Raw genomic sequence first — 12,345 nt, 5'->3', positions numbered from 1 at the left:
AGTTTTGAGGTGTTTGTAAATAAATATTGCCTTCCTATATCTAACATTTACACAGCTAATTCATTATATGTGTACTGATTTTTAACGATCCTTTGTCTTCATATCACACTTGTTTCTGAATATGTTCTTTCCCCTTTCTTAAACAAGCCTTTCAATGAAACAAAGAAAGAAAACACAAAAAACCCAGTTCATCTAAACTAACCAATATATTGACCTTGTATGACAGTAGATGCATTTAGGGTTAATAGTATCCCACCAAAAATTGAAGTGTTTACATGAGCAACCATCAGTCCAACAAGATAAGAAAGAAAATAATTGATTTGGGAGTGGGGGCGAATCTGCATCAAATGTCTCTGATGAATTATAGAGAGCATTAAGAGTTTCATTTTGAAGCTGTATGACAACAGTAATTAATTTTTTGAGTAATACCTCTTAGCTACTGTTACCTACCCAGAATGACCTGCTGTAATGGTCATGATTGAATTAGTCATAAGCAGGCTGTTGTTTTTATTGAATGGAATTAAAAAGAAAAAAAAAAGAAACAAAACTACCCGGTATTATCAGCAGCATTCATAAATTGTATTCCTAGTATTACATAAATTGATGTAGTCTTCAAATATGGAAACACTAAGCCATTCAGAAGACATTTTGATAATGAGAAAAATATTTATGAACTCAGCAAACTGTCAGTGAAGGTAGTTTGAATTGGATAGGTTATTCAATTGGGATAGTTTCAAGGCTGCAAATTATTTTTGCCATGAAATGATTTCTAAAATGAATACAGGAAACTTAGACTGATAAGCACAAGATCCATTATTTGAGAAGAGGGTAAAGCAAATTGTTGCTTCTGCTATCCATATGTAGCAACAGATTCCCTGAAAGACAGTTCTGATCCTTTCTTCACTCAGGCAGTGCTGACTTTAACAAAGAGGCCAATGCCTTGGTCCGTAAATGGTGTTTGTAATCATGATAAAAGCTTCTACATCTCACCTTTCCCTTTGTCTATTTCCTAGTCCCATAATGTGCTTTTTAGATCACCTTAAGTGTCCCTATTATATTTTCTAATTGTGTCTGTTTTTATAACTCCCTGTTGTCTTATGAAATGCTTTGACAAGTTTAAGGTATGAAAAGGATTTGTTGCAGCTATTTTGGGAATATATAAAAGTTAAAGTGACCATTTAAAGAGTGAACAGTGACATAAAACAATCTGCCACCCACATCCCAAACTCTCTAAATTGGAACAGTGCAGCAAATTGTCTCAATTAGCAAAGTAACAACACAGCATCCATCAAGAACAGTAGAGCAGACTGTTTCTACCTGCCCTCTTATGGTATTTAGGATTTGGATCATAAAGTCACAAACCAGAGAAGAAGCTACCACAGAAACTATAAACAGATTCTATGGTCTGAGCCAGTCACACCCCAGTCACAAAGATTAGCAGATGGCAGTTTGAAGTAGCACTTCATGCGTAGATATCCTGATTTCCTGTGTTTAAACCAGAGGTGTCAAACACATGGCCCACGACACTCTTGAATGTGGCCCATACTAGATTAAAATGCAATTGGGAAATATTTAACAAATAATATAAATAAGTGAATGAATGAATATTTAACAAATAAAAATAACTAAATAGACATTTAACAAATAAAATGAATAAATAAAAATGCAGTAAAATATCGCTAGCATATATGTCAATATGTGACTCACAGGGATCCTTGGGTATAGATTAGGGACCTCACTTCTATTTGAGTTTGGTACCACTGATCTAAACTGATTAGTACACACAGGATTAACCACATAGCGTACCATCTGCTTGTTTTACTACCCTTCTTCCACAAATGTTTTCTTAAACATTAGATGTTGAATATGGATTGAATATACAAAGAGACACACAGGCCATTTTTATTTAAGGTGTCAGTGTGCGGTGGAAATCCAATAGATGGGAGCATGTGTTTTTGAAGCATTTTACTCAACATATCTGATAGCTTCATTGTCAGCTCCATTTAATAACAACTCTAATTTACATGCTAAAGTTCTGATTCCAATTGATTGTTGTCCAGTAATTTAGCAGCACCAATTGTTTTGTAAAGAATTTCAGAAGTAGAAATTAGATTGTTTTGTGCATTTCTTTCTATCATTAATTTTCTCTCTAAGAAAGCAAAACCTTTCTCAATTTTCCAGAGGCTAACTCCCTCTCCTCCCCATCCCCAGTGCAGAAAGTCCAAAGGGCTAGTGTGATTCCAGAGTTTCCTGGTCAATAATAAGAGCTCATACACATATATAGTGCTTTAGTTTTTCATCTGATCCTGACAACAGTCCTGGGGAGCATTTGCTATTATTATCCCCATTTTACAGTAGAAGAATTTGAGGCAGGGAAAGGGTAAGTGACTTGTGCAGGTTCATATACAGCTAGTGTATCTGGGGCCAGATCTGAACTCAGGTCTTCCTGACTCCAAGTCCAATGCCCTACTCACTCTATCACCTAGTTTCTTAAAATAGCTTCAGCCTTGTGCCAAATACATTACCGTTTTAAAATGATAACATGCTATCTTTTCTTCTTAGGGAAATAACAGATTAGAAGGTATAGTCACAGTAACTGGGATGCATTTAACAGTACAACAGCATGTAATAGTGGAAACAGGGCTGGCCTCAGAATCAGCAAGACCTAGGTTTAAGTCCGTGTGACACTTGGCAGGTTACTTCATGTCTCAGTGCCCTCAGGTAACTTCCTATGGCTACAAGTGGCAGAGTAGGAGTTGGCTTGCTTTGGTAGATAGAGATTTGCCACTTACCAAGACTAGACCACAGGCCTGGTCCAAAAGAAATGTGTGTGTATGTGTGTGTGTGTGTGTGTGTGTGTGTGTGTGTGTGTGTGTGTGTGTGTGTGTGTATGTGTGTGTGTGTGTGTGTGTGTGTGTGTGTGTGTGACTTTAAGGACAGGTAGGTGGCACAGTGTGAGCACTGGGCCAGGAATCCAGAACACCTGAGTTCAAAGCTGGCTTCAGACACTTCTTAGCTGTTTGACCCTAAGCAAGTCACTTAACTCTGTTTGCCTCAGTTTCCTTTTCTGTAAGATGAACTGGAGAAGGAAATGGTAAACCACTCCACTGTCTTTGCCAAGAAAACTCCAGATGGAGTCATAAAGTATCAGACATGACTGAACATCTAAACAACACTGTCACTTTAAAGTTTACAAAGTACTTTATTTCGTTTTTGTCGTATAACAACCTTGAGAGGGAGGTAAAAACAGATTATTTCCCTCATTTTAAAAATAAGGAAACTGAGTCAGAGAAATTAGGTGACTTTGGTAAGGTCACACAATTATATATTAGAGACCATGTTTCCATTCATGTCTCTCTGACTCGGTGGCTCTACAGAAGAATGAATGAGAGCCATCACTTTAATTTTTTTGATTGTTTTACATTTCCAAATACAGTATGTGTCCACTTGTGAGAATAGCTTCTTTTAACTGTTTTGCCACCTCCTTTGTCTCTCTGCCCATCTAGGTCTGCAGCACCAGGACAAGAGCAAGGAGTCTCCTTGGTTCTGAAGCACACAGTTGTAGCAAATAAAGCTGGGTTGGGAACCCCAGGACACCTGGCATGAAACTGTCACCAGTGTTTCTTTATTTCTGCATGAGGACAAGATACATATACATGGAAGAAGATGAAAAATCAGACATTTTGGGTTGGTTTTGGAGCCTTTTCTTGAGAAGGTTTAATGGAACCTAGAATATTGAAGAAAAAACTGTCTTTGTTTGATGGATTGATTCTTCCCCTACCTGAACTTGAGCAACTCTCCTCCTCTTCGCTCTTTTCAATAGCATGGTTTGTTTTCGATTTAATTTTGATTTTTTTTTGTTCCTTTTAAACAAATTACCTTGTTTGTCAGGAAAAGCCAAGCCACAATGGCAATGTTCATCCTTTCAGGAATACAATTTTGTAGCTCTCTGTGCATCTATTTTTGTAGAAATACAGAAAGTATGGTCTAGCATTGATGGGCTATTTTAGAAGGATGTATTTTTTTTTAAAAAATTGTAAAAATTGTTAAGTTCTGTTTAAAGAACTTGTTCTCAGAGAAGCACTGGCAACAATGTACAAAAATGCTTACTTATAGATATCTGTGATGTGATGTGTTTCTATGTTCTTCAGGTTACCTCAAGTGTTTGATAGTTTTCCTTTTCAATACGGTAGCATATCGCCAAGCCAGCCTGGTATTGTCTTCACATGACAGCGCTTGAAGGGTTGAAACTTTCAACTCTTGTCCTTAGCTTGTATAGGTATTAGGTTTGTATATGGTTTCAAAGGCAAGTTCTTCAGTGCTCATAGTAGAGCAGAAAATGAATATTTCATTTCTTTGGCATCATCTAAAGAATTTGTCTGTAGTATCATTATTATGTTCCCAACTCATCCAGCCTGCATAAGTGTATCCAGAATTCCTCTGGGCCCACTAAAGAATTGGTAACCATTCGTTCCAATGAGTCAGGTCCATTTTTTCAAATGATCTGTTCTTGATAGCATAAAGTCCCATTGATTTAAGCAGATTTTATTTTTTCCTCCTGAGAGATTTGGAGAGGAAATATCCAAGTTTTTAAGCAAGGTGCTCTACAAATCACAAAGCTGTGAGCTTAATAGTTATTTCATAAGAGTACTCCAATTTTTTTTCCCCCCTGGAATCTGAAACCAAGAGATAGCTGTGGCAGAGAAGATGGAAAACTTTCCTCAGAATCCAGAATTCTGGATTCAAGTCTCAAGTCTGATACATACTCGTTCTGGGACTAGTTAAGTCCCTTAACCCCTCCTTGCTTTATGGAGGTTTCTAAAACTTAATTTTTAAAGAGAAGTTGTTGACTTGCATTTTTAGAGGGATTGTCTTCACTTTGGAGTCCCTGTGCCAGTGAAATCACAGGTCCAGTACCTATTCATGCCACTTAAATGGAATATGTATACTCTGTAATATTACAAGCATAAATTTTGCAGTTCTTGAATTGTACTGTTTCCTTTTTCTTTTAAGTGAACGTTTCTAAGACAAATCTATGGGTGTAATCTGAAACAAGGAAGAATTTGATTTGGGTTATTAATCAGGATCATTTGGAATGTGTTAATAAACTAAAAAAATTGAGGATTCTGAAGGGAAGGCACAGATGAAACTAGATGAAATTTCATGTATTGATTTGTATAGAATGCAACTGATATTGAGAATCAACACAGTGATGTCTTCAGAGTTTGCAGAACGAAAATAGGCATTGACATTTCTTACTGTTTTTGGTGGTTAAAAATGTAACTTGTTACTTTATTTGGTGACTTCTAGAGATGAGTACAGTTCAAAAATTAGCTCCAAGAACTTTTAGTTTTGTTTGTTGAGATGATTTCTCATTTTCCCCTCCTTTATGAAATTCAACGTACAATAAATTACCACTTTAAAGCTTGAAGCATATATTTCTGTGTATGTATATATCTTAGTATGATAAACAACACCAAAAACTGGGCTAGGCTGGGTTCTCATAGCTGATTTTCAGATCTGTGCTTATATTTTATGATCTTTTCTGTTCTTCTTGTAACCTGAGTATTCTTTCCTATATATATCCTTTGAGTTCCAGGCCTTTACCTTCCTTCTGTTTTACTGTGTCTCAATTTCATAAAGTTCTTCTTTTAAACTGGACACAACTTTTAACACAATATACCCCTGTGAATTACCTTCATTTCTTTCTGATGTATACTCGAAAGTTAGGGTACTTTTCATATACGGGTGATAGGCATTAATAATAATAGCTAAGGTTTACATAGCGCTCTAAGTTTTGCAGTGTAGTATATATGTTAACTCCATTATTGTGCTCATTTTACATACAAGGAAACTGAGGCTGTGGTTTAGTGATGCTGAGGTTTAGTATATGAAGTGGGATTTGAACTCCCTCCAAGTTCAGTGTTTATCCAGTCAGCCACTTAGCTGTCTCCCACTCATTCTGTAGGATGTGGGTTTGCCCTTTAGGAAATTGTAGCCTGGCTAACTGAGTGGATTCCGTTATTTGGAATGGCAAGTGGAAGCTACGTTCTGAAGAAATTACACTATAACCATTAGCACATGTCCTTACATTTTTCAGCATCCATTTATTTTAACATCATTTCTACTCAGAGTGGGAGTATCAAAGATTTATGCTAGAACCTTGATTACAATATATTACTAATTAATCATCAGACTGTCATTTGGGCAAAGTAGGCTATAAAACAGGTTCCTTAAAGAACCTTTTCCATTTCTGCCATAAACTACAGCCCTCCCTCACTCAAAACAAAGTCAAGTGCACGTGATGTCATTATTTCTCTGATAGCATGGTCTTCTTCAGCAAGGAAGGATGAACACACACACACACACACACACACACACACACAGACATTATTCTGTAGTTAAGACAAGAAGTCCTAGGTTCAAGTGTTGCCTCTGACACATACTTGCCATGAAACCCTGGGCAAATCATTTAGTCTCTCCATATTCTAGGCAACTCTATAGGCTATAGGTTGCAGAAAAGGTGCCAGCCTGCATTTGTAGAAGGAGGTTCCTCACCTTGGGAATCACAGGTCAGTCTATATTCTTATGACCTGGTTATTTTCCACAAGTCAAACTTTCAGAACTTCTTGAATTTCCGTGCTTTCACTAGCGAGGGAAATAAAATTTAAAACCCACAACATCCTCTGGTTTCTTAAACACATCAATTCATAAAGAAATAAATTAACCCTTTTATGGTGGATGATTCTATAGATTTTCATGTCATTTAATTTTATTTGTCAGGGACTCCAAAGTTCTGCCTCAAGTAGCTATATATAATCAGGTGACTTAGAATGTCAAGAGTTGGGATTTTTTCCCATTGTGTTTTAGGTTTTCTTGACAGCTGAGCTAAAAGATACTACATTTGAAGTTGGCCATTAATTTCCTTACCTGCTAGCTTGAAGAAAAGTAGTAGGATCTTGTAGAAGAAAAAAGCTCCATATGAGGGGGAGGGAAATATTTTATAAGTAATCTCCATCAGCAGATTTACTCAAGTTTAGGGAAAAAAAAGAAATTATTAAAAGCAGATGTGTACAATGTGTCTGTTATTGAAGAAGGAAAGAGTTCACTACTACCATTCCAGTTATAAAGCAGTATTGATGGCAATTAAAAATGCTGTGACTGATCACCTTTTCAGGCAGAGAGAAGAGGGTAAAGGTTTTTTTAAAAAGCATTTCTGAAAGTACTTTACCAGTTTTAATGCATAGTATGAGCAAGTACTCAACCCTTTTATTCTACAGGGCTGCAGATATTCACAACTTTCCAAGAGGACAAGTTCCTCTTCTATGTTACTTGTGTGGGTCACTATCTTTGGAGAAGAGTCATTTTCATTCTGTAATAAAATGACTTTAAAGCACTTTTAAACTGATGATGACAACACCTGTCTTTGAAGATGTGATTTACATGAGATTACCATTCACCTAACAGGAGAAATTTACAAATCTTTTGAAAAACTTTTTCTCTTTAATCCTTTCTGAGATTGTGTCAAAGGCACTCTTTCCAGTGTGATAGAAAGACATCCTTTGATATCTTTTATCTTCTATAATACTAGTTTTTTGTGTGTTTATTTCTTTGCTGTTTTGTCTTAAAGTGTCAAAAGCTGCATCTACTAGTTGTCTCCTTATGCCAGTGAGTGGAATTGATATGCCCAGTAATTCAATATGGCTCCTTGCTTCCTAATGGTTCCAAAGGTCACTAAGTGTGATATGCCAATGTAACAGCACATGTGACACAAATGAAGCTGTCTAGGAGATCAAGGACTGTTTAGTAGCAAACAGAATTGTTTGAAAAAAAATCAGGAAAGATATTTTGTGAATGACCACTCTTATAGAAGGAGAATTCTTCACTTGATTGTGTAGAACATAATCAACATCAGAACTTTTCTTTGGCTTCTATTAATAGAGTTTATTTCTTTATGTGATTGGGTAGGGCAGTAATCACTAATTGCTAATCTATACCTATTTTGATTTCTGAAAATAATTACAATCTTGAAAACAAATTAAGCTAATTCACAAATGATAGTCCACACAAGCAATTTTTCAAGCAACAACAGAGTTGGATTTTTCTTTGTATTCTTAAAGAAAAATGTTCACAAGATTCTTTTTTTCATCCTTAAATACTAGGGCAGGTGAATTGCCACCAGAAAAATGGAGTATTACCTTCCAGTGGCAATTCTATAATTTACATTATTAAATTGGGAAGCTACAAACTAATATAGAAAACATATATTGGCAGGCAAAGTAACTTGAAGCTAGTTAGATCTACAAACAGTTTTCGTGCTAGCTGAAGTTTGCATTTCTAGAATGGAAGATTTGCACATCTCAGGAGCATGAAATGTCTATGAAAACACACCGACAGGATCTTTGTTCTCAAAAACTGAATTTCAAATGATGGTATTTTCTCAAACAAACAAAAAACACATACCCCCCCACCCCTCCCAATTCTGATCATCCCTTCAATGAAACTGTCACTAGTATGTGCAAGTGATGTGAAATGATGAAGAACTTTGTATTAAAAAGTGTCATTGTTTAATAAATAACTTAATGTGAATTTTAATGATAATATTTTAATGTAGCATTTTGTTTTGTTCTGTATTTCTTTCCAATTAGCTAATGCACTCTTGTTTCCTTCATATTCAACAAAAGAACTTATAAATATCTTTGTAAATTGCAGTGTCTTGTTTTCTTTTTTTATAAGGTTAATTCCAGAATCAAGAAATTTATATGATTCAGTAAAGGACTATGTTATGAAATAAATCTTTGCACTATAAGTACTAGTGAAGTTCAGTTATATAGGCCACATATGGGGCCATATAACTAAAGTTTTTTCCATGAGGGTTCTTCCAAACTTATCAGCTGATTTATTGGGAGGACTTTGTGCATTTTAATAAAATCTAATGCTCACTGTGGCCACAGGATCTCACCCCAAAGTGTCACTCTTCCATTCTTATAATTTAGTGGCACAAAAGGAGACAATTGAGGTGTAAAGGAGTAAACTGAAACCCTGGGGAATCTAGTTCCAAATAATAATAGCATTTCCACCTGGCAGGGAACTTGAAGAGATTGCAAGCCAATGACTTAATTTTACAGGTGAAGATATTGAGGTCCAGAGAAGTTAAGGGACTTGCCTAAGGTCATAAACGTTGCAGAGCACAGACTCTTTACATGGTGGCACTCTGCTCCTTAGATCGTTAAGTGCTATGTGCCAATGTAACAATATATTTATGTATTCAACCATGTGAATCTGTTTGTTGAAAACGTTAGGAAATGTAGTTTAGACAAATCTAGACTCCAGCATTCTTGATGAAGGGTTGTCATAGTTCCCCTTATTTATATTATACTAATGTAGGATTTTAATCATGTTTCCATCCATCAGTAATCATACAGTAATAATCCATTTAAAGCCAAAAAGGATTTTAGAAGTCAATTCATTTCATAGATGAGAAAATTATGGGCCAGGGAGACTAAGTGGTAAACTTAACAAAGATCACACTGTCACTACAGGGTAGAGTCAGATTTCAAACCCACATATTTTGACTATAAATTTGGTGTTCTTTTCATTGTACCATGAGCCAGTATTTAAAAAATGTGAATATTCAGACCCTAGTGGAGAAAGATGTTCTGAAAAGAAAAGGGGAGGAAAATCTGTTGCTTTTATCTTTATCTGTTCCATGGTCCCAGTTGAAGAAAACTCTGTTTCAAATGGTCTCTGAGGGACATCTCAGAATTCAAAGGGTTACACTGCATTTATGTGAGACAGGCGCTAAGTAGGGTGGAGACCAAGACATCTGCTGAGAATTCTTCATAGCTGAAGTGTGTTTTCTCAAGGGACAACCAACTACTATTTAATTGTTTTGCTTCCTTTTTTGGAAATGTATGCCCATTCTGCAATGTTCCAAATTTCCAAACATCCCTTTTGACCTCCTCATAAACAATTGATAAACTTGATAAGAAAGCTGTAAAGCTTTGCACTTTTACCCAAGCTGAATCAGTACATCTGCTATGAGTTAGCCAGTAGAGGGGAAAAAATAAATTTTAAAGAAAAGCAAAGAAAACATTTTGATCCACTTAATGTGTAAAGCAGGTATCCATGCCTTGGAATTTTGCTAATCAATACATAATCTGTGTGTCTGAGTTACCATGAACTAGTGAAATACAAATATTTGATTTTCCATACCAAGTTTGGCTATAGTTGAATGAAGGGCACTGGCATTGATCTCTCTCTTTACACTTATATAAGAAAGAGACTATTTGTAGAGAGCCAAATATAGCAACGGAGGATTTTGTATCTTGCCAAAAAATACAAAATCTGTTCCCCTTTAAGCATGACATTCTATCCTTTTTTTGTGGATCAAGCTAAAAGGAAAATATAGCTTTAAATGACCCCACTCCTTCTGCTGGAAGCTCCCTAATCTTTTTCAAATGGGCCATCTGTGGTTTTGTGGCTTATGTATTTCAAAAAGGAATATGGCAACATGAGAAATCCATTCAGTTCTGTCATTTTTCCCTCATCAGAAATGACAACCAAATCACACATTGTGGACAGCAAATAAAGCCGATCACTTTTCAATGAATCAGATTTACCCTCCCAGATCATCATCATCATCACCACCACCACCAGCAACAGTTGCAGCAACAATAACTGCAAACTGGTGGTGTTTTATTTGTTCTGAACAATAACCATGAATTGATTGTTTTGGTTGATTATAATCAGCCTTAAACTTTGGTTCTGGTTTGACTTTACAAAGGGTTTTCTTGGGTTTGGAACTCACATTGTGCTCTAAGGTGATTAAGTAAGGAATGACTCTTCTGCTCTCCACATGATGGGAAGTATATTGAAAACAGTTCTGTACACGTCACCAGGCAAAGAGATTTCCACTGTGACTGCTTTACCAGACATCTCAGTGTGGGATTTTAAAACAAACACCAGGCTATTTGGAAATACTGGATGTATGTAAATATGCAAAACATGCAGGACAGTTCGAACAGCTGTAGGGTGTATTCTCTCATCCATGAGTGGAATATTTTGGTGGCAGTAGTGGTTATTTTTTCCATCTTTGCTTGTCATTTTTGTTTTCCCTCTTTCTTCTCTCCCTTCTTCTTCCAACACCATACACATAATGCTTCCCCTCCCCTCCTTTCCACTCCAACAGACCTTTTCCAAAAGAATCATTTTACTAGATTCCCACTGGAAAAGGTGGGTGGTGCCTGGAAGGAATTTTTCTGAGTTACATGATGTTGTAAAGACAGTCTGAACTTCAGGGAACTTGCTTGGACTTGTGCTAAAACCAGGCTTCTGCATAACCCAGATGCTTTGGAGGCCAGATTCCATTGAAACTTGTCATTAGAATGGGAAAGAGTCTCATTGGATGTGACCCTTAAACAGTGATGACCCCTAACTAGCAAGGAATCATCATTCTAGAATTGTTTTTACCTTGTACCATAAAATCAGGGAATTCAGCCTGTCTTGAAAAACAGCATGTGCTCCTGAACCTAGAGTTAAAGAAAAATGAGATAAGACCTTGGATAATATGATAAGAGCTCTAACAAAAACCAGACACCTGGTATTAGGTCTAAGCAATTCAATCTAATTTTACTATTTTCTTTGAATTTGGTTTTCATGAAGTGTTCTGGAGCTGAAGGTCAGGAGGGGAAATTTTAAAGAATCATAGAATTTGAGAGTTGACAGTCATTAGTATCCATCTTGTCAAACCCATACTAAAAATGAATATCCATTAAACCATATATAACAAGTAGGCATTCAGCCTTTATTTGAAGATGTCCAGAATCAAATGAGATAATAGTTTTTTAAAAGTGCCTAGCACAGTGCTTGGCTCATAGTAGATGCTATATAAACGTTCATTCCCTGCCTCTTGCCTTCTCTTCTAGTGAAAGGAGCCCATAACCTCTCAAGGTAGCTCATTCTATTTTTGGACAATTCTTTTGAAAGGAATTTTATTTCCTGAAATCAAGCCACATATTTTCCTCTTGGCAGCTTGTACCCATTGCTCCTGTTTCTGCCTGAAAGCACCAAATAGAAGAAAGCTAATCTTTCTTCCACACGACAGACTTTTCAGACCTATCATTCCCCGCTGCCTTCTCTTTATCCTCTGACTTCTCTTCTAAACTTCGAAACATCCTTAGTTCCTTTTTCTGCCACTGGGCCATGGGAGTCAGTTTTGTTGACGAGCCCTGGGTTCTAGTACCATTTCAACTACTAACTATGTTTACCTCTCTTTACTTCTTCTGTTAAAAAAAAAAAAGGGGGAGGTGATAATAATAACTGCGTTGTCAAATTCACAGACAG

The 12,345-nt window shown here is 36.4% G+C and overlaps 1 protein-coding gene across 3 annotated transcripts in view; it reads left to right on the top strand.

Annotated features, from left to right (window-relative positions):
* VGLL3 (vestigial like family member 3) overlaps positions 1-8,711 on the top strand; it is a 60,507-nt gene extending 51,796 nt beyond the window's left edge. For all 3 annotated transcript variants that reach the window (XM_072621642.1, XM_072621641.1, XM_072621643.1), the window contains exon 4: positions 3,507-8,711. In XM_072621642.1, coding sequence (XP_072477743.1) covers positions 3,507-3,550 — 44 coding nt within the window. In that variant the 3' untranslated portion in view covers positions 3,551-8,711. The remainder of the gene's footprint in view (positions 1-3,506) is intronic.
* The last annotated feature ends 3,634 nt before the right edge of the window (positions 8,712-12,345 follow it).

Source organism: Notamacropus eugenii, chromosome 6 (genome assembly GCF_028372415.1).
Source record: "Notamacropus eugenii isolate mMacEug1 chromosome 6, mMacEug1.pri_v2, whole genome shotgun sequence".
In the NCBI taxonomy this organism is placed as follows: Eukaryota; Metazoa; Chordata; class Mammalia; order Diprotodontia; family Macropodidae; genus Notamacropus; species Notamacropus eugenii.
The sequence above is the reverse complement of the archived record's forward strand: the minus strand, read 5'-3'. Positions and strand labels throughout refer to the sequence as shown.